Genomic DNA, 22,192 nt, shown 5'->3' with positions numbered 1-22,192 from the left:
CATCTGGGATTTTTCTGGCTAGGGGAGGGGGGTGTAAGAAAGGGAATGGTGTAACCTCCAGTAATTATTCGGAGCACCCATTGATCCTGAGTGATACTTTCCCAGGCTAGAGGATGCCTCGAAAAACAGCCCCCGACTGGCTCTGGAGTAGCACAGTCGGGCAGTCCCTCAGGGACGTTGGTAGGAGGATCCACAAAATGATTTACGGTCTCCTGAGTTGTGGGGGCCTCTTCCGCCTCTAGGGCGGTGCCTTCCAGAGTAATTCCCCCCTCCTCTGCCCCTGGAGGGGGGGTCACCATGCTCGACGGGGAAAGACTTCTGAGACTTCCTGAACCACATCTTGCCTCCCCTCCATGCCTTGGGATAAGGCCTAGAGGGAGGCAAGAAATGGGCCCCTATGGCAGACAATGTCTTACCCTCCTGCTCACATCTGGTGAGAGTGTCTTTCACTTTGGGTCCAAAGAGGGAGGACCCATCGAAGGGGGCGTCAGTGAAGGAAGACTTGAAGGCTTCCACAAAGTGACACAGGCGCATCCAGGCTTGCCACCTGAGGGCTATGCCTGAGCTTGCTGTCCTACCCGCTCCTTCGGCTGCATAGGATATGAGCCTCATGGACGAATTGACAATAGAGGAAAGGGTAGACAACTGGGTGTTGACAGTCTGATTCACCGCCTCAGGCAAGTTACCCGACAATGTATCTCCCAATTCCTTAAGGAGATCTCTTTGGAGCCTAGTAAAGTGGCAAAGATAGTTCAACAACAGCAAAGTAAAGGTCGCTGAAGACAGGGTACACTTCCCATACCGATCCATACTCCTAGACTCCTTGTTAGGAGGATGAATGGAAGCAGAAGCTTCTGCAACTTCTTGCTGAGTGGCAGATACCACCACCATGGCATCTACAGAAACTCCTTTAGTTAGGAACTCTTTCTCCGGGGGTGCAGACAGAAACTTGTTTGGGCGGCTGGGCACCAGTTCCACGGAGTCGGGGTGTTCCCAAACCCTTCGACAAATAAGGTCTAACAATTTGTCGAAGGGCGGAGACACCCAGGAGGCAGAAGGTCGGGCTCCTAAGGCTTTGAGGAGGACCGACTCATCCTCAGATGGGGATTTGGAAGGCCAGTCGCCTCTCTGCCTTAAAATCTCCAGAATATTGGAGAATGAGACATCATCAGAGGACAACTTGGGGGACCCCTCTGCATCATCAAGGTCGGTATCAGAAGTGATGGACTCATTCGGAGAGTCAACGTGCTTCCTCTTGCACGACTTCTTTCAGGGAGGCTCCTCAGGCGACGAATCTAAAGGACCCTCAGAAAGCTGGGAGCCACATATGGAAGTATCCTCGGGCCTTCGTGCCCTGCTGACATCAGAGGCTCCAGCCCCAGTGTCAAAGGAAGCAGTAGCTGATTCGAGTGAAGTCACTGAAGACCTGGCCAGTGCGCTCCTCATGGCCTTGAATGTGGGTCCACCAGAATCTGAGGACCGACCCGTCTCCGAAACCACAATCGGATTCGGGGTTCTCTTAGCCAAGGCATCAAGAGGGAGACTTGGAGCCGAGGGTTGAAGCCCCGATGTATCCCCCTTGGGTCTGACCAAGGAAACCAGAAGATGGAGTCGAAAAGGTTGGAGCCGAGGTCGGAGCCGAAAGGCCTAATGGGGGTATTGGCACCGACCCCAGGACCTCACTCAATGCAGAACACCTCGGCTCCGATGACACAGAGGTGCCCGGAGGAGGAATAATTGGAACCGACAAGAGGGAAGGCTCTGGAGCTGACTGGGCTGGAGCGGAAAATAACCTGGCTAACACCGGCACCTGAAGGAGCCTCTGCACCACTCTATCCACATCCAAATCCGATAACCTGGAAGACTTGGAGGACAAAGAAGGTGGTTGAGATATCTTACCCAGAGAATCCAGGTTTAGACTAGCAGAAGGGCTCCGAATCGGCTCCAAGAGAATCAGAGCCAAAGCTGGCTCCAGTGTCACAGAAACCTCCTGCAGTGCTGATAACAATGGAGCCGAGGAAGCCGACTCAGACACAGGAATTCCTTCCCTAGGCTCCAAAGCCAATGGAGCCGAGGAAGGTGGAGCTGTCTTCAATATCTTCTCCGATGGCTCCGAGGAACTAGATGGAGCCGGAGATCTCTTTTTTGGTTTAGATTTAGATTTCCCACTAGGGGAGGCAGACTCCAAAGCTTCTTCAAAGGCAGGTTTGACAAGGCCCCTGAAAATCAATTTATTTTTCCTTTCTTGCAAGACTCTAGAACTAAAGGAGTGACAAAAACTACAAGATTCTTGCAAATGAATGGCGCCCAAACAATACACACAGATGGCATGGCCATCTTTTAAAGACATCTTATAAGAACATTTGGCGCACTTTTTAAAACCAGAAGGCTTATGCTCCTTCTGATCTTTGCCTGACATGGTAATTCACAATAAACCACACACAAGATAAGGAAGGCAGGAGGAAGGGACTCTAACTTAAAAGTCCCAACAGAGTTAACAGACACAGGAGAGGGCTAAGGCCCTCTAACTTAAACGGGTCTAGCCTCTCAAACACAAGGATGCCACAAAAAAACTTAAACTAAGCTAATTGATGGAAGGGGCTCTAACTTAAATGCTCCTACAGACGTAACAGACACCGGAGAGGCTAAGGCCCTCTAAATGAAATGGGCCTAGCCTGCCAAACACAAGGAATCCACAAAAACTAAAAAAATTAACTGAACTAGTTGCAAAACACAGGATACACTCAACATAGCTGTAAGAACAGCTTTTGACAGAAAGTTTAGAAAAATAAGCTAAAAAAAACAATTTAAATAAGGTACTTAGCCACAGCCAAGCTTGAGACCATGTCTGTACACTACGAGCGGCAAACGAGATCTGGGGGTTTGGGCGTGGTGCATCTTGGGATACTAGGGCTAGCCCAGCCAATCAGAGACTTTGAGCTAGTAAATAGCGGCCGAGTCGGAGCCGATTCTTGGCTCCAAACCCGTCAGTTAAGAATGTGGTGAGATAGGACCACATTACATTTATTATTTACCATGGGTCAGTGTTCCCAGTTCTAGTACTTTGATATTGTTCTTAAATTACGTTTAAGCAAATAAAAACTATACTTAAACTATTCACTTAATGCCAAGTGCGGTAGTAAAATAGATCATTCCTTTAGCACTGTGCTGTAGGAATTTTGATTTAGTTGCTTTTATTTAAAAACTGAAATTCTGGTAATGTTTCCGACAGGAAGGTGATTTCATTTTTTGTGATTTGTGGAGATGGGTGTTGGCAGGACTGTGAGCAATGAAGCACTCAGCCATGAAATGCACCATCATCGTCATTTCTAATTTTCATCATTTTCAATGGGCACACTGCGGCGATTTTAATATGTTGTATAGTTTTGCAAGGTTGCTTTTGGGCTGGATGTGCTCTTATTTGTTATTGTTGATAAATTAATAATTGCAGTGTTACAAAAAATTCAATTAAAAAAGGTATGATCATGAACAGCAGTATATCCATTCACTTCAACTTAACCTGGGCACTTCATGAATCTCAAAACTGTTAAACGATCTTATTTCTGTCTAATCTGTCAAACACAATGTTCATGTTAAAATTTAGACAGCTTATCAGGGCTTCAGGGCTTCATATAACATGACATGCTGAAAGGAAGAGATCAAGTATAAAGATGAAGTGTAGAAATATTAGATATATAAGCATTTACACTATTTTATGAAAATACTGAGATGCCCTTATCTTTCACATGAAATGTCGAACTATCCATTCCCAATTAGCTGATAACATAATTATCAGAGTGTTTCCTTTTTACTCCCCCTGTAACAGATATTTAAATTAAATTCATGTTTATTCCAAATCAGCATTTAAAAACCATAAGTCTTCAACTACTTCATTTCAATAATCATGACCAGATAAGCAGTATAGAAGTTCTCATATGTTTTGTTCAGTTAAGAAACCTCAGTTTCAATACAGATAGATGGATAGATCAATAGATAACAACATAGACAGATAGATAGATATTCTAATATTTTGTGGGGGTGGAAAAAGCTCCTGTTAAATAAATAGTCTGCAGGACATTAAAACTATACATAGAATTTGGCATGCTGTAATAAATTAATTCAGTGTCTGGGAAGTGAAACTGTGTGAGAACAATAAGCACCAAAGAATGCACTACTGTAATTATACCCGTCTAAAGCAGTTAGGTTTAATATACTTCAGTTTCACTATAGAATCAATGAAAGTTAAGCCAACACACACACGCGCACACAAACACACACACACACACACACACACACACACACACACACACACACACACACACACATACATATATATATATATATATATATATATATACACACACACACACACACACACACACACACACACACACACATAGTAGTAGTTAGAGTTCATTTGATTGTTTACACAAATTGTTTTTATTTTAATTTTATATATGTAGCAGTTAAGAAAATTGTATTTTAGTTTTATACAGGTTCAGATGTTAATATAAACAAGCTCAGAATGTTGATATAATTAAAACTGTTTTGTTCTGGTTATATTTTGTGTTATTTAATATTAGTGTAGAAGCAATTATTCTTATAAAAGAAAATTCTATTTTAGTTTTGCATAAGTTCAAAGTTTGATACAAGTTCAAATAATATAACTAAAACACTATTGTTCTGTTTATATTTTGTGTTTAATATTTTGTTTATTCCTCAATTTGCGTTTAAAAGTCGGCATCCGACAATTCCATTGTAGCGGGCGGGGTTACATAATTATCCATGCAAAGTTTATGTTAATCAGTGTACAGATTTTTCGCAACTTGTACCTATTTTTCATGGGCCTTTGTCCAGATTTTGATGATTCCAGGTTGAGAGGTATGCATGTGGATAAAATCCAGGGTATCATCCTATTTATTCAACCTTCAGGTATGCTTGTTGCTAATGCAGGTCGAGACACCTTCACTTTTAGTCCCTGTCTGTGTAGCTACTGGTCTGAATGTATGGAAGGTATTGTAGCCTTGTACTGCTAAGAGTACATTCTATGGCTTTAAACCATGCCTCAATAATGACACAGATGCCTATATGACAAGAAAATTAAGAAATGTTTCAAAACTTTAAATTTTCTTTTGCAGCCCAAGATGCAGAGTTTTGGGTAACATCAAGGGAACAGATATCTACAGGGACAGAAAGGACTACTTAGATGTAAGGAAAATTAAGTTGTCTATATAATACATGTCTTAAATGGTAATGAATAAATAATAAATATATCAACCAACACTTAATATATCTTATTTTTTAGATCTATGAGCCTGAAGGAGTGAAGATTTTCAGATGTCAAGCTCCAATCTTTTTTGCTAATATCGACTTCTTTAGGGAAAAGCTGATAACAGCTGTAAGTGCATTCTTCATATTGTAGCTGTTTGAGAAATATATGCATTGTTAGTTTATAGTTTATAGAAAAAAAATTTGCATTGTATACCATATAGTATTACAAATAAACAACTATGCACATTTTTACTTATATTCTTATATATTAGACAGGTAAGTGAATTGGGCCTTTCAAAATTCTGTGCGAGAATCCAGTAGCTAACCATTCTATTAGGACAGGCAGCACACTTTCCTCAAAAAATCTCATCACCAGCGGCATCTCCCAGGGTTGCATTGTGGGATCGTTACTCTTCAACTTATCCCTCATTGATATGAAGGCTGACGTTGAGAGTCTCCAGATGACAGATTTGGCTGATAACTGCCAGCACAGAGCTGCCATTAACACCCAAACGATGCCCACATCCTTCAAGAGGGCCTAACACTTAAAAATTCATAGTGAAACAACTTTAACAAACAAAAACACCTCTGCAACTACTACAAAATGACAACCCCCTCAAAACCATTACTGTCATTAGAGACTTGGGCAGTTCTGTGGATAATTAACTCTCTTTTGATTACCATGTATGAACTAAAGTTATAGCATCTTTTTACCTAATTTAGTAAATTATTGAAGTAAATACTCAAGTTCTAGAGAAATGATATTCCTCTCTATGCCACCCTTAATAGAGCCATAATTGAATATAATGCTGTCTTGGGCATGTATCTATCCAAGCATGTGGTTTAGCTAGGAACCATAAAACACATTTCAGCACTAAAAGAAATCTCAGGCGTGAGCTCCATAAGAAGCATAGCAGGCCTAAAAGCTCTGTATCTCTATTCTTTCTCCTATTAGCTTCTCAGTGGTGATCACTGCCTGGCCTGCAAAGCAGCAAATAACTCTGAGCTGCCTGACCTTCTGCATGTTTCTAAAACTGCAAACACCACTAATATCAATCGAGGAACCTAAATTGACACTGTAATATAAATAGGACTTGCTGATGAGACAGATGCTTTTCCCAAAGGATCCCATGCCTCTTGAATAAGCTCCTGCACATCGAACATTCCCTTGTTCCCTTTAAATTTAATTTAGATGATTGGATTGGGTCCTAAAAATGCATGTCAGGTCAGGTTCGTCATGACCTTATGGACTGGGGTAGTAAGCAAAATGCAGTGCCTAGATTCCTAATGATTTTTGTAATTAGTGAGCTAGTATGAACTTAGGGCGGCCACGGTGGTGCAGTGGTTAGCATTGCCGCCTCACAGCAAGAGGTTCTCCGGTTCGATCCTCGGCTGGTGTGCCTTCTGTGCGGAGTGTGCATGTCCTCCCTGTGGTCGCGTGTGTTTCTTCCGGGTGCTCCGGTTTCCTCCCACATCCCAAAGACATGCTGCAGGTGGATTGGATATTCTAAATTGGCCCTAGGTGTGTGTGTGAGTGTGCCTTCTGTGGAAGGTTGGGCGCCGGGCTGGCAACTCGACACCGTAAAACTCCACTGCCATTCAATGTGCAGACAAGGTGATCCGCTGTGGCGACCCCTAACCGGGAAAAGCCGGAAGAAGAAGAAGAAGTGAGCTAGTATGAACTTATGAACCTATAAATATCTGAATCTTGTTGAAAGAACTAAGGCTTCAAATGCATTACATTGCCTCACAATAATCAATAGGTCACCTCCCCAAGCATATTATTTGATGTATTTACAAATAATTTTTTTATTCTCATGAGATTCATCAGTTAATTGCCATTCAAGCCATGCTGTTATCCATTCGAGTTCTTAGATGCTTTTATTTTCAGCCAGGTCACTTAAAAGCAAGTAAAACTTTTACTAAAAAGCTTTCCAGGCTGTGATCGTGCTGTATCTGATAGATTTTTCTCAAAGATCATCAGGAATTGTAATTATTTCATCTCTATATACGCCATCATATTCTCAACTTTTCTCTTGGCAGTGGTTTATACCTGGGCCTCTAGAGGCTTCCACTGTAGTGTCGTTGCCTAGTCACTGCCCTACTCACCTGGTAGAGCACTATATGATGTCATCAATGAAATTCCTACTTACTAACATCAACAAACTGTCAGTCTCAGCTCAGCTCAAATCCCACTTTGAAACCAGTGGTCTCTTCAGTGAAATCTAGCACTTGTTTTGCAAAGGTTGCAGTATTACAGCTTTACTACTAATCCTAATCAACAGCACTGTAAGATATATAGACAGAAAGAAGTTAACAGCAGTAGCATGCATCAACTTGAATAAGGCTTTTGCCTATCTATAGCACTGCAGGCTGCTAACTTAATCTATATAGCTTGATCACATTACATTACACTAGTCCCGTACTCCTTTAGACAGCTTATCTTGCCACGTACAAATCACTCACCACATTTCTATAGCCATTAGTGTTCTCCAGAGCTCAGTGCTGCATTTTCTGTTTCACTGTTTTTATAAATACCTTCTCATTTGGCTTACCCAATAGCTGATACTGTTCTATGCTAATGATCTAGCCATTTGGACTTTAAACCAGTCCTCAACTTCAGTCAACCAATCCTTTGCCCAGGATCTCCTACATTTCACAGATGGTTTTATCAGTTGAAATTGTACTTGAATTTTATAACTGTTCAAGACATGTTCTTCCAAACACCAAAGAAGTACCCACTGAGTGGAACATGGTTTCATGCAGTGGTGGCATTCTTAAATCAATCACACAATCTGAATACGTATAGTTCTGCTTTCTTATATCTTTTTCCATTAACACTAATTGTCTTTGCCAGAGTAAAAGCACTCCTAGGCAGCTGTCATAAAATGTCCCATCTTTTGATTAAGGAAGCCAGGCTTTCATTTTGAATATGAGCTTGTAGTTATCTCAGCCATCTCAACCAGTAACTAAGATATGCTCCAAGTTGCAAGAAAAATATGTAGATTTATGGTCAGTTCTCAAATGACAGAACATCAGTGCACTCCCTTTTCTGGAGATGCTTGTCTCTCAGTTGCCAATAAGGCTACTTTACAGATCTGCAAAATAATTTGCAGGGTTCTGTATCATTATCATAGTCTACCTCTACACAGTACCATATCCACTAGATACCTTTGTTCCTCTACTTTTATCATCCACTTCACTTAAAGTCACCAGTTTTACTCAAATGCTGCAGAAGGCTTTTTTCGGTGGTGGTCTGATTGTAGAAATTCCTTCTTAATAATATTACAGGAATCCTCAACTTTTTATTTTTCAAAGCTAAAGATACTAAAGGTATTTATTCATATTCACATATTGTAAGCTATTAGACCAAGTTCCCTGTTTAATATTTATTTTGCCTGTACTTTCAGCATCTGTCAGGATGTGGTAGATGTTTCTTCTAGTCCTTGAGTGACTGCATTCTCATATATGTATTACAATCCTCTCTACTGCTTCTAATGCTCTGCATCACTGGTTATATTGGATAAACTCATACCTCAACCTGTACACCCGATATCTTTCAAAATGTATTAATTTCCTCTTTTTTCTGGCTCTTCAGTAGTAAAATCATGACATAAAGTGGGTCACAAGGTCCGGTACTAGCCCACTTATCATAAGTAAACTAAATACATGGAAACAAACTGCTTAAAGCAGAGGAAGAGATGAGCAAAAACATGAATTTGTGGTATTTTTGCTGTTGACAAGTTAGAGAGGACACATAGTCAAAAAAGGATACACTTTACTAATACACACACACACACACACACACACACACACACACACACACACACACATATATATATATATATATATATATATATATATATATATATATATATATGCATATGGGTCTACTTTATAACATTGAAATTTCGGGTCTATATTAGAACATCGAAGTTTCAAAACTTCGAATGTTCTAATATCGACCCCTATTCAGCAAAAGCTGAAAATATCAAAGCAACAGAAAACCAAATTTTTTTCCTAGGGAAAGAATTTGGTTGTCCGTTTCTGTTGCTTTGCTATTTTCAGCGCTATGGTGGAAAGTTACGGGTCGGGTTCAGGTAAGTGTGCGATTGAGTGTGGGTTAGGTTAGTTACGGTTAGGGTGTGGGTTAGGTATTTGTGTGATTGTGTGGACGTGAGGGTTAGGGCAGGGTAGGTGAGTTAGGGTTAGGGCGCAGGTGAGGTGAGTGTGAGATAGTGACAGACCTTAGGGTTAGGGTTTGGGTTAAGGTAAGTGGATAGTTAGTGGTGTGTGTATAGTTTAGTGTAGGGTTAGGTGTAAGATTTTAGGTGTATGTGTGTGGATTGCTGTTTGTTTGGTGTGCTTGTGTTGTGTGTATGTGTTTTGGAACAGCAATTTTTTTCCCTAGGAAAAAATTCGCTGTTCTGTATGTTCAATGTTTTCAGCTTTTGCTGAATAGGGGTCAGTATTAGAACATTCGAAGTTTTGAAACTTCGATGTTCTAATATAGACCCGAAATTTCATAACATTGAATTTCATAACACTGTGACCATAACATCGAAAATTCAAAACACTGAAAACCCAAAACATTGAAAACTCAGAACATTGAAAGTCTGCTTCATAACATTGAAAACTACATTTCACAAGTAAATAAGATACCCTCCACCTACAACAACACCTAACTAACAAACACACTTTCTACTATGTTTCTGCAGGGGGGCAAGCCCCCCTGCACCCTCCATGTGAGGGGCTCTGCCCCCCACACCCCCATAAATTAAATATACCAAAATCACATTACAGTGGAAAAAAGTTAATTTCCTAACCTCACTGTATCAAAATCACCATACACTGAGGTTAGGAAATTAACTTTTTTCCACTGCAGTGTGATCTTGGAGTTGGTATGTTTAATTTACTGGGGTGTGGGGTGCAGGGGGGCTTGCCCCCTGCAGAAACGTAGTAGAAAGTGTGATTGTTGGTTATGTGTTGTTATAGGTGGAGAGGATGTTATTTACATATGCATTGTAGTTTTCAATGTTATGAAGCACACTTTCAATGTTCTGAGTTTTCAATGTTTTGGGTTTCAGTGTTTTGGGATTTAGATGTTTTGGTCTCAGTGTTATGAAATTCAATGTTCTGAAATTTCAATGTTATGACGTAGACCCATACATGTGTGTGTGTGTGTGTGTGTGTGTGTGTGTGTGTGTGTGTGTGTGTGTGTGTGTGTGTGTGTGTGTATGTGTATGCATGTATGTATATGTATGGTACATTGTCAAGATGAGTAACAATTACTCTCAAATCAAAAGGTTTTCTAGATCAAGTTCTCGGCTGGGGAGTCTTCTGTTTGGTGCTTGCATATCCTACCTGTGTTTGTATGGATTTTTCCTTGATCGTCTGGTTCCCATCCAAATCCCAAATATATGGACTAGGTAGATTGTGGACTCTAAATTTTCCATAAGTGCTTGTGTGATAGCATTCAATATATGTGTGTATATGTATATAGTATTAATAGTATTTGTGAAAATCGCAATTTCTCAAATTAGAGTTATACTGTGATGATTGCTCAAAAGTACGTTTTCACAATTTTTCAGTTAATCGATTGTAGTTTGATCGAACATCAACAGTATGTTAAAATATTTGTGGTTGGTGTTGGTTGTGTTTTTGTAGGCATTGTGGTACTGCTGTAGAGGTCATAGCTTTTATGCTAATCCTACTATTTTCTGTAGTTAAGATAGTACTGCTTGTCTGAATGTAGGCAGTTTTCTGGTATTATTAATATCATTTTTGAATGTGTTTATATAAGAAATGTTATTCTGATATGTATATGTGTTACATTTTTTTTTGCTTTATGTTTCTGGTAAAATCATTTGCAGAGTATACGAGAAAATGTGTTTGAATCACTGAACTATTCTTTCAATGTTTTCTGAAGGAGCAAACATCACCAAATAACACACACACACACACACACACACACACACACACACACACACACACACACACACACACACACACACACACATATATATATATGTGTGTGTGTATATGGATGTATATCAAAACACAGCAACAAACCAGCACCATAACTGAAGAAATCCAGCTGCTTTATTCAAAATCTCAGAAAAGGGGTCCCTGCAGACTATTGTTTCACCAAACAGGCTTTATCAACCTGTATCTGCCTTGTCCTGACCAAATATAATTAAAAAAAAACACGTTAGACAACATGTGACAGTCTCCAACAAACCACAATACACATGTACAGAGAATGCCCAAAGGCAAAAATGCCAGTCATACTAAAGTATATAATAAAACCATGTAATGGTAAAGTGATTATCAAATAATATCAGTCTGGCAAAAAAAAAATCAAAATTGCACAACAATGTATTGATATTACAAATAAAAAAAAAATCAAACCTATAAATTTCGTGCTAGTGCCAGTCATTTTGTTGTTTCAAGGCCCTGATAAAAGTAAATATGATCAAACAATAGCCTCTAGTGGTAAATTACACAAACTAGTTGTGTGTAAACTTAAACATTGTATGCAAAGAACAATAAAGCAAAATTAATAAATATTCATCAGTAAATATAAACTAATGACATAAAGCCATAAATATACAAACTTATATACTAACCATGGAAAAAGGTGACATTCTTACCATAGAAAATGCAGTTTATGAAAAATAATTTCATTAATCAAATAAATATTTGGCAAAGAGCAAAACCTATCTCATCCATGGTAAAATTAACTACATTAGCCCACAAATCAAAACAGTCCATTCGTGCCAGTTGAGACTAAAGTTTCCAAATTGTTAATCCATTGCCTTTCTTTTCAAGCTATGTTTTTAAGTTGTGGTAAGTTTTCGCCATCACTTTTCATTGTTTATCAATGTAAAATGAACAGTAGGAAGATTAAGTATATGTTTGTACAGGACACTCCTGTCCCTTCTGTAATTTCTACAATTAAAATACAAGAACAGTCACCCACAACAGTGTAAGTCAACACCATTCCATTGTTGAATTGTTTGCCACTTGTTCCCTCTATTGTGTTGCCTATTCTATCACTAGGGGTGGGGAGTGTAGCATTAGACCTTCCTAATAGTGGAATAAAGTGCCCTGAGGACCTCTTCCTACAGACTTCATCAAAGATTTTTTTCAAAAACAATTGTGGGTATCCCCTCCATGCAAACATACCTTTAAGTGTTTGTAATGCCACCTGGAAGTCATCATCTCCTGATGCCATTCTTGCTAGTCTCACACATTGCCCCTTTACAGTCGACATTTTTTGGTATAGTGGGTGCATACTCTCAAAGTGTAACATAGAGGTGGAATAACTAGGTTTGCTGTATATAGCTGAATCAAATCCTCTCTTTACATAATTTTCGGTAAGTGTTATATCCAAAAAATGCACAGTGTCCTCCTGAATATCCATGGTGAATTTCAAAAAATCAGTGGTAGCATGCAAATAGTCAAAAAACATATCCAGTTTGTCTGCAGTGTCAGTCCAGAAAAAAACATATCGTCTAAAAAATGTCCACAGAATGTCCAGCAGTCCTTGAATTCTGAGTTAAGCACATAGTTCCATTCCCAATAGGAAGGGACTGTGTTTGCAAACATGGGGGCACAAGCAGCTCCCATTGTTACTCCTATCTTCTGCCAAAAGTACTGGCCTTCAAACGTTAAGACACCTACGAGGAAGCTTCCATCAATGAAATAAATATAGCCTATCGTAAAATAGAGCTTATTCTTGAGGACATGCTTTTGAATAGTCAAATATCTATGGAAGAACATAATTTCCTTAACATATGTAACCTCAAGATCCCCACGATACTCGGGATCCCAAAGGTTCATAAATGTGTTGTAGATCCTTCATTGTGTCCTGTAGTTGATGCAAGTTAAGGCATCAAAAACTTTGTGTATTGCAAAATACATTGATTTTTATACGAAAACTGTGTTAAAAACAAACCCTGTCCTGTTAAGAGACTCTTGGTATTTCCTCAGCAGAATAACCAATGATTTGTTTAGGGAAGAGATTATATTTGTTACTATCGATGTGCAGGATCTCTTCTCTGTTATTCTGCATAGAATAGGTACAGACTGCTTTTATGACTACCTAAGGCACAACACTACACTGGGCCAAAGAAAGCTGGGTACGCTCAGAGAACTCATTGAAGTAGTCTTAGAAAACAACTTCAGCTACACCAAAAAAAGTTGATTGTAAAGGAGCAATGCGTGAGACTAGCAAGTATGGTATCAGGAGATGACTTCCAGGTGGAATTAGAAACACTTAAAGTTAGGAAGGTCTAATGCTACACTCAGATGACACAGTAGAAGGAACAAGTGGCAAATAATTCAACAATGGAATGGTGTTGACTTACACTAATGAATCTGATGGCTTAAGGGAGATTTTAGAAAGAAATTGGACTATCTCTGAAGTCAACCCGGACCACCTTAGTGCGGTGGGAAAAAGACCAGTAGTGATATACATAAAAGCTCCTAGTTTTAAATTGATACTGGAAAGAATGGGAAGACGTGAAAATAAGGGAAGAAATAGCTCTCAACCTTCCATCGTCAAAATGAGGAACACTCACCTTCATCATGTGGAACAAATGGGCAAAATGTGGAACACATACTAATGGCGTACTAACAACTTCAACTAGGAAGGTCATAGGATGGTTAAAATATGCTGGTTTTAATTATAAAGAAGATCCTTTAATGAATTAATATGAATAATTTCAATTTACCATGGATTTCACTTAAAAAAATTCCTAACACTGAATGTGTGACAGACTCTTTCAATGTGGAACTTTGAGGAATTTCGAGGAACATGAACTTTTTAAGACCCCAAATGAGGTACGTTCCTCGTAATGAGGTACACTTGAGAGGTATGTCAAGTGCGGAAACTGTAATCAATGCAAGTATGTTATGGAAGGTTCTTCCTTTAATATACATGGCTTTGGGTACACAAAACATAGTGACAGGTTTACATGTTCCACTAAGGACATTCTTTATCTAGGGTTATACACATTTTGCACAGCATTCTACACAGGGAAAACTAAACGTAAATGCAAGCAAAGGATGTATCAACACATATACGACATCAAAAAGAAAGATGAAAACAACGCCCTATATAGGCACATTAAATCCAACCCCACACATCAGTTCAGGTTTTGCATTTCTGAGCAAGTTAACTTAGGTGAGCGGGGGGGGGGGGGCAAGTGATGACTTCTTAGAATTTTTAGAACTTAAGTGGCAACTCAGGACCAATGCTATCCAGCCACCAGGTTTCAATGAAAATGTTTCAATTTCCAGCATACTAAAACTCAAAGCTGGATATTATTTTGGATAATTAAGCAGTGATGCCATAGGATACGCATTTTGATATGTGTCACATAGGGTATGGAACATTTTTTAGTTAAGAGTCATATATAAAAAAACTGAAAAAATGTTTTTAATTTTAGCTGCAGTGATCTTGCAAGTGCACTGTGCATTGTTGTAAATTATTTCTTTGTAACTTTTACATGTTTTTACTACTACGTTTTACAACATAGCAGCTGTTTATGCTAGCACTCTGAGGAAACATTGCTAATTTGAATATTATGTAATCAATTAATTTAGTATGATGCATGAAAAGGCTTCTTGACTTATAGGTAATTGTTCTGAAGAAGTCCAATTACCAGAGTACGAAAGCACTTAACCTCTATTGTTGTTTTATGAGTTTTTTAAGTAATAAATGTATGTTTTGAGCAGCACTCGACTATGAAGCCTTTTCCCACCAGTGTGACTGTTCTTGGTTTCTGGATTGACTTTGTTGCTACAATTAAAATACAATGAAACACATTGCTTCCAGGGTCTGATGTCTGGCCAATGTAAAAGGCTCTACAGTGGCGCACAACTAAATAAGTAACTCAGCCACTCTGACATATGATGAAATACTTTATGTCTTTATGTCAAAGATCTTTGATATCTTAGCTGAACTAAAAAATGTAATTTTGCAAATCTTATTGCAATGGGCATAATGGCCAGAGGGATAGCAACAAACGAGGACTTCACACAAGGTACTTTTTTCATCACAGGGAGGGAACTATTTTTAAACTGACTAAAAAGGCTTCTAATGTACTTCCCCCTTTTTTAGGATACAGAAATTTTAGGAGGGACAGTATTTAAAAAATACATGTCACTAGTGATTATGGGACAATATTGCTTTAAACATCATCTGACTGTAACGTTATTACTGTCAAAAGTGATAATAAAGCATATTGGCCTGTCTTCATTCACCATGAGCCCTGGTGATGGATATCAGTGTGTGAATCAATTCCCTGCAAGTATTAAAGCTTGCCCTTCCATTGGCCTTCTCAACCCCATTTTTATAACACTTGGTGCTGATCCGTGTGTGAAAAGGAGAAGGATTAGGTAGCATCATGAAACTTTAGGGCAGTGAGAAGTATTCATTTAAATGAAGGATTATTCAGACAGTCAAAACAGAAAGAAAAGTCTGCACTAATGAAGGCTGAGGAAAAAGAGAGTTGTTGCATGGCAAAACATGGAGAAACATAAGTGGCAGATAAATAGGTAAGTCTTGCATGCGGAATGATGGAAAGTAGACATGCATGCGGAATGATGGAAAGTGGACATAGTAATCATGGACCCCCTATATGGAAGGAGAAGTAATTGAAGTTGATGAGTATTGAACTTCTATGTTGAAAACATGGAGAATGAAAATGAAGTACTTTGAGAAGAGGCTCCTTGATTTATGGTGTTGATAATATTACTGATGACATACTATTGTGAGTTCAAATCAAAAAGCATGAAGTAAGGTAAAATGAGTTCTAAAGAGACTGAGAAGAAGTAACAGAAGTAAATGTAAAATTAGAGGTATAGAACTGACACAAAACATCTTATTTTAGCATCTTAATGTTTGAAGTGTGACAGTGAAAAGGTCAGAACGTACTGAAGGATAACCATCTCTCATGAGATTTCTTTCTATGATGCAATGTTGTTTCTGGTATGATGTAATACCTTTCAACGTTTATTCTCAATATATCAGAAATAAGTTCATTATTAAGGATCTTAATGAAACAAAATGTGGCATATTACTAGTATATAAAGCAAGAAAAGACTTTAAAATAATTAAACAGTTAGTGGCACAAGTGCCCTCGCTGATGTATTTTCATGCCCAAGATGCAGAAACCTTTACAAATGCATGCTATGAGCACCTACAAGGATGCATGGATCGTGCCATCCCTAGCAAAACCAAGAATCACTCCTCTAAGAGAAGGAAACCAGTCTGGTGGACCCCTGCCATAAACAGGCTATACAGCAGAAGGAGGAAACTAGTTCAGAAAAAAAGCAAATCCCAAGAAGGAAAGACATCCCTGATCAGTATCAGTAAGAAACTAAGGTCCCTCATAAAATCATCCAAGGCTAACTTTGAAAGAAAAATAGCCAAGTATTCAAAATATAACCACAAAGCCTTCTTTAGCTATGTTAAGAAATTAAAAAGTGGCAACTCGCAGATATGCACTGAACTAGTGCAAAATAGCACAAAATATAATGAACCTACTGATATTGCCAACATCCTGGCAGATAGATTCAGTGCAAACTTCACCCCCTTCTCACTCCCAAAAGGGCCCACACCAATACCAGAAAAGTGTAGTGCCCCGGAAATCAGAGACGCACAGGTGAAAACAGCCCTTTCAAAAGCCAAAAACACAGCGGCAATGGGGCCAGATGATGTCCCAGGCTGCATCTTGCATGAACTACAGATGGAACTAACCTCCCACCTAAACATGCTGTTCAACCTCAGCCTCTCTACAGGCTACATGCCTATAGAATGGTGCACAGCAACAGTTATTCCATTCCACAAAGGAGGGGCCACAACTGACCCTGGTAACTATCACCCCATAAGTCTGACTAGCCTGGTCTGCAAGGCTATGGAGCGCATCATCATGGAACTCATTAACAAAGACATTGGGAACCTCCAAACACTTGAGCCAACCCAGTTTGGCTTTGTTAAGGGCAGATCATGCCTACTAAACCTGGTTGACTTCTTCAAGACAGTCACCAAGGCCATAGACGAGGGAAATGTGGTTCACACAGCCTACCTTGACCTCACCAAGGCTTTTGACACCATTCCCCACTCGGGTATTACAGAAAAACTCACCAGCCTGAACATAAACCCCTATGTCACAAGATGGGTTGCCAACTGGCTTACAGACAGAACTCACACGGTAAGAATAGCAGGCTCCAGAACCAACTCTAAACCAGTCACAAGTGGTGTCCCGCAAGGCTCTGTCCTGGGACCCCTACTGTTCAGCATATACATCTCAGAAGTACAGGGAAACACAGGAGGACTATGGCTAACCAAGTTTGCCGATGACTGCAAACTGGGAGCTATAATTGACTCTCTGGCTGACACGGACAACCTCCAAAAGGGCCTTACTGAGATGGACACCTGGTGTCAAAGTCATGGCTTCATGCTTAATGCCAAAAAATGCATAGTCGTCCCATTTGAGAAAAACAAAACACCCATGAATTACCACATAGGTGGCAGCCCCATTAATACAGAAGAGGCAATAAGAGATCTGGGGACCCAGGTAGATAGTAATCTCTCCTTTGACAATCATATTGCCAAAGTAGTTAGGAAATCCTTCTGTGTGGCCCATCTAATTACCAAAAGGTTCACATCTAGAAATAAAGAGGTTATAGTGTCCCTCTACTCATCACTCATCAGACCCATCATAGAGTATAATGCTCCATTTGAGATATACCTCACAAGACACTTCCAACAGCTGGAAAGACCACAAAAGTACCTCACCAAGAGGATTACTGGCCTCAAACATATGTCCTATGCGGCTGTACTCAGTGACATATCGCTTACTCAGAGGTGATCTCTGCCTGACTTACAAAGTCATGTCCAACTCAGAATTGATGGACATGCTCCACCTAAAGAAAACCAAGTCACTGTGAGCCATGTGCTCTAGTGAGCTAAACCTCACCACAACAATAAATAGAACATGCCGGAGGGCTAGATTCCTGTCACAGAGACTCCCCATGCTTTGGAACAAAATTCCAGATTACATTAGGCAGAGCCCCTCACTAATACTTTTCAAGAGAAACCTTGACGAGTGGATGGGTAACAGAAAATACACCCCTGGGATCACTTCATTGGCTCTGCTTGACAGAGGATCAGTTAATTAGTCAATGGGGCGGTGAAAGCTGACACACTCTGGCTAGGTTTATAAATGCCCTCGGGCAGATAGCCTAGTACCTACCTATGAACCTATGAACCTATGTGAAATACAACATAGTCATGAAGTATAAGCCAGAAAAGGGGATACATATAACAGCTGATGAACTGGATGTTAACTGGATAATCAGAGTATAAAGAAATAACAACAAGGCCATTCTTTATATAAGATGCCTAATAACATAATTACATAATTGAAAAACTGATTTAATTGAATAAATAGTGAATGTCTGCAAAAGTGACTTGGCACAAAAAAACATTAATAACCTCAATAGACGTAAAAATATATATATCAATATAGTACATAAATATATATATATATATATATATATATATATATATATAATATGATGAATGTTTAAAAAAATCTGAGTACCATTGTAAATAAAAAAATTTTAAGATATAATTAGATGTACTGTTTGAATAAAAATAATATAGTTTATTAGAACAACAATTTACCATAAAATATATATATTTGTATATATGAATTGTTGAATTAAAATATAATATTTTATTTTAATAAATAAATAAATTACTCTGATGATGCCCTGATTTGGATGGGTGAAAGCGCTTAGTACATTGTTTTTTATTATATGTAATAAATCGGTTCATGCAGTTCACTGTGTGGCTTTGTTTTCTTATTAGTTTCACTTCATTATATGATGTTTTCAGGGACATGGATGTTTGAAAGAAATAAGTACAGCTTAACACAACTGCTAAATTTATTTATTTATTTAACATTTGTTGACTGGATAAGTCCAACTAGGACAGAACCAATTTTCTTTTAACAGAAGCCTGGGGAGAAACACTCCAGGTACATGTCAAACTGACAGTTTAACAAAAAAAAAAAAAAAGAATAAGTTGTTACCAGCTAATATTTTTGAGATTAAAGTTTTAAAATTAATTTATTTTTGGATGACTAAAACCACTATTTTTCCGGGATACTTGGATTTTGCCTTTTGGTTTTCCAAAGGAATTAATTGAATTCATAACTTTCAACTATTTCTGAATTTCTTTGCAGTGTATTTTAGATATGGCTCCGTCCCCATGTACCCCATACATTAAACAGAGGACTCTGTATCATCAAGTCTGAATATATACATTTGTGTTTAAGCCCTCCATTTCAGTTTTGCCAGAGACAGATTGTTTCCTTACCTCACTACTTGCATGCCAGCCCCAGCTTTCTCTTTCTCTGAAGCATAGCATATAATGCCATTATGGGTTAAATATACTCACACAGTAGTATCTTCATATGATTCACCATGTGTTGATGCCTGCGGGCAGGTGCCAACATTTGTGCCACTACTAGAAGTCAGATGCTTAGCAATTTATCATTGATGGGATTTGTGCCAGGTGGGAAATATTTTAAATGGATAAAAATGGATAACTGCATAAATGCTAACTAAAGATTGTTGTAAAACATCAATACCAGACTACAAAAGATTAAAATACTAAAAGCAAAATAAATAAACAAATATTACACATTTTTGGTCTCTTTGTACAGGTTGGATTTAATCCAATTCGAATACTTCGTAAACGTAACAAAGCTTTAAGAAAAATCAAGAAACTCTGGAAGAAAGGGGAGCTTGAGATAACCCAAGTAAGTGCATATTGTGGCATTGCGTGCATACGATAGTATATTTAACAAATTATTTTGCTAAAATGTTATCACTACACTGAAACATCTGAAACATTTTAAACTACGTCAGTTTTTTGTACTACTAATTTGACCTGTCATCAATCATGGGGAGAATATTACAGAAAAATAATGACCTGTGCACACATAATTGCCAGTGGCATTGTTGATCAACCACAGCAACGTAGCTAACAAAGGGCAACTACTTCTAAAAAAGTTACTGTCGGTTAAAGGAAGTTATTAGATGCATTGTTCTAACATTCTACCCCATACTTTAACAACTGCTATATACTAAGATATTAAGCAGTCATGTAACATATGTGGCTAAAATGGGAAAAGCGCTGAAACAGAGATTGAAATCTTTAACTTGTACATGTCGGCACTATCATACAAGTGCTGTAATCCTCCCAGAAATTGTCAACACGAAATGGAATCAGATATGCCACTGAATTGTATACCCTTCCAGTTCAGTTTAACCCATGCTGTACAATGGGTTGTAACAGGCAGAAATGAGTTGAGTAAAATAGCCTTGTTTTACCTGCGTAGTATTAATAAATCATGTGAACATCTGCAAATAAGTCTTTTTCTCCTTCTTGGACAAAACACTGTATGCTGGTTACCATGAGTTTGGATATTGCACACACTACGGCATTATTAAACACTATCTTTAAGTTAAGATAACTGTATTCTCTTCCATGATGTATTTCAAGGGTGACTACTAGAGAGTCATTGGACTAGGGTTGCCACCTTTTCAAATGGCTAAAGTGAGACATTTTCGGGACAAACATCAGATTTTACAGGCTGACACATACCCACAGTCAGTACAAAGGATATAACTTAACTTTTTTGCCTAAATAAAAGCTTATTCTTGTAGCATTTTAGTTGCTTATTCTGTTTCTTATAACATTTAGGTATTTTAGATACAGAATAACTGTTTTATGCAACTATTACATAAAATATAGGACATAATTATGTCCTACAATCTCAGGACATTTGCCATTTTTAATATTTTTTGTCAGGACACAACTGCCCAAAGAGGGACTGCCCCTCGCAAAGTGGGACAGGTGGTAACCCTACATTGGACTATCACCCAGTTGTGTTTTATAATGCGAGTGGGAAACAGTGCCTGAAAAACTGCCATTATTCCTTTCTTTTATCATATTTTTTACTTGAAATGTGTCGTCAGAAAAAGTGAAGGCTATACCCATATCAGCGGCAGCAGTGTAATCATTGCGACCGCATGCTAGGATTCCAACTGCTCATTACACCTGTTGCCCCGATAACGGAAAAGTACCAAAAAAAACTGATTTCACATTCTGAAATCAACTGGTGGGTGTGGGTAGCCAGAGAGATAAATTAGATATGAGTGAAAGAGCTTTAGTAAGCTTAACTCTTAGTTTCGTGAAACCACAATAAACTGAACCGTCATTCTATAAAACAGTGCAACAGGTCTATTGCAGGAGTCAAGAGTCAGGCTTGTGAGACTAGCAGCCATATTTTTAAGTTTGTAAATCCCTTTTTGATACAACATGTGAAATATGTGCCGTGAAGAAGCTTTTGCATCAGAGTTTAAGCAGTTCCTTTAAAAAGTCTGAAAATATTGACGATGATGATGATGATGAAGATGGTCATAGGATATTGATTTAGGTCAGGTATGTTGCCTGATTCCTCCATGTGCAAGTTGAAAGAGAATTGCATGAAATACTAACTATATGGCCTATTGCTGTGAGTAAAGTTGCTTTATCATTTTAGATCCCGTAAAAGTCTTCCTCTGAGCTTTATTTAAATGTCATATTAAGGTGAGGTACTTTACATAGTTACCAGTTCTGGCTGTATTGTGTTACAATAAGAGACTGGAAAGCAGACGTATGTTATTTTAACCAGGAAAGGCAATTACTAAGAAAAATGTAAAAATAAAGGAGACCGTTTTTAAAATGCTTCAAACAGGCTTTGAAATGAAGTCAGTTAAGAACTTAATAGTGTACAGAATGATAAAATACTCAGTACATGAAGTTAAACTTTGAGCAGCATATGCGTCACTT

General features: G+C 38.5%; 1 protein-coding gene across 1 annotated transcript in view; it reads left to right on the top strand.

Moving 5' to 3' along the window:
- Positions 1-22,192, top strand: part of LOC122815042 (chloride anion exchanger-like) — a 359,777-nt gene that overhangs the window by 225,849 nt on the left and 111,736 nt on the right. Inside the window, exons 13-15 of the mRNA XM_044087290.1 lie at positions 5,139-5,208; positions 5,306-5,398; positions 20,019-20,114. Coding sequence (XP_043943225.1) covers positions 5,139-5,208; positions 5,306-5,398; positions 20,019-20,114 — 259 coding nt within the window. The remainder of the gene's footprint in view (positions 1-5,138; positions 5,209-5,305; positions 5,399-20,018; positions 20,115-22,192) is intronic.

Source organism: Protopterus annectens, chromosome 11.part0 (assembly GCF_019279795.1).
Source record: "Protopterus annectens isolate FY-2018-M chromosome 11.part0, PAN1.0, whole genome shotgun sequence".
NCBI lineage: Eukaryota > Metazoa > Chordata > Ceratodontiformes > Protopteridae > Protopterus > Protopterus annectens.
This window is presented reverse-complemented; position numbering and strand designations above follow the sequence as displayed.